Source organism: Balearica regulorum, chromosome 12 (genome assembly GCF_011004875.1).
Source record: "Balearica regulorum gibbericeps isolate bBalReg1 chromosome 12, bBalReg1.pri, whole genome shotgun sequence".
NCBI classification, from domain to species: Eukaryota; Metazoa; Chordata; class Aves; order Gruiformes; family Gruidae; genus Balearica; species Balearica regulorum.
The window spans coordinates 439699-441353 of NC_046195.1; the positions used below are offsets into that span (position 1 = coordinate 439699).

General features: G+C 41.5%; 1 protein-coding gene across 1 annotated transcript; it reads right to left on the reverse strand.

Annotated features, from left to right (window-relative positions):
* Positions 1 to 373: 373 nt before the first annotated feature.
* On the reverse strand, positions 374 to 1324 carry LOC104642512 (olfactory receptor 6B1-like). The gene is given in 1 exon segment (XM_010311502.1): positions 374 to 1324. A coding segment is annotated over 1 exon segment (951 nt).
* Positions 1325 to 1655: the final 331 nt, after the last annotated feature.

The following is a 1655-nucleotide window of genomic DNA, read 5'->3' on the forward strand; positions in this document are numbered from 1 at the left end:
ACGGGGCCATTCTGTGCCCCACGTCTCCGCAGCCATCAGACACATTTTTTTCTTCCTGTCGATTTTGATTTCTAAGTGATGGAAATAATATGAAAACATGACAAAGCTGGTTTGAGTTTAATGAAGATTATTTTGGGCTATGCTTACTATTTTACAGGGTTTTTTGAGGAAGTCTGAAAAAAGCGGGTTTTTTTCCTTCAAAAAAACCACTCAGCTCCACTTGTGACTAGGCAAATTACTACATCGGTGACCATATACTTGCTGTGGAAATCACCTCCAATGCTTTATATTTTTATAGTCTGCCTCCCCCCCCCAAAAAAAAAACAAATGACAAAAAACCCCGAAAACCCCACAAAGCATAGCTCTTGTCATGTCATTTATATAAACCCATAAATGCCTGGATTTCTTTTGCCAGGGCTCTTCTGACTTCTTTGTTTCTTAAGGAGTAGATAAGTGGATTCACCAAGGGTGTCGCTACAGTGTAGAAGACAGAGAACAACTTGTTAAAAGCTGTGAGGTTGTAAGTTTTTGGTAACATATAGACAAGGATGAGAGCTGTATAGAAAAGAGTGACCACAATGAGATGAGAGGAGCATGTGGAAAATGCCTTTTGCCTCCCTGTAGCTGAAGGGATTCTCAGGACGGTGATGGTAATTAAAATACAGGATGCTACAGCAAAAAGAAAGGGCGGCGTGGTACGTGTGGGAGCCAGCAAAGACGTTAAAGCTTCTATCAGAAATGTGTCACTGCAGGAGCATTTTATCACAGGGCTGAAGTCACAGAAGAAATGGTCAATCTCACTGCGATTGCAGAACACCATTTGTATCATCAACGGTGTGATAACAAAGCTGATCATAAAACCACTTACCCAGGCCCCTGCAGTGAGTGCTGTGCAAAGCTTGTGATTCATTACAGTGATGTAACACAAAGGTTTGCACACTGCTAAGTATCAGTCATAAGACATAACTGCCAGGAGATAACACTCTACCCCAACTAGAAAAGCAAATATGAAAAACTGTGTCATGCAGCTGCTGCAGGAAATACTTCTGTTGCCTGTCAGGAAGCTGGCCAGCAGCTTGGGCAGGATGGTGGAGCTGTAGCACGTCTCCAAGCAGGACAGGTTACTGAGGAGGAAGTACATTGGGGTGTGGAGATGCTGATTAGCCGCCACCAACAGGAGGACGAGAATGTTTCCAATCACTGTCATCACGTAGATCACCAGGAAGAGCAGGAAGAGAGGAACCTGAAGGTCAGGTAAATTGCCAAATCCCAGGAGGATGAATTCTGTAATGCGGGTTTGGTTTTGCTTTTCTGTAGCTGACATCACGCTGAATCTCAGGGAAAGCAAATACTAAAATGTAATATAAAAATTTAAAAACTGGTTTCCATGCATGAATCAAATTAATTCTTGGCTCCAATCTCTATGTCCCGATAACTGATTTACAATTCCAACTCTTAAATAATTTCAGCAATATTTTCTATGAAAAAACAAATTGTCTTTCTTCAGTTTCAATCACTGCTGATATGCCTCATGGACAAGACAATTTTCTTCTTTTCTAAGAACTACGGATAATTACATGCCATTTTTTGGGTCCATGTCCTGGCTTATTTCCCTGTCTCGTAGAGGCATACCCTAATTCTTATTTTGTTGTGCT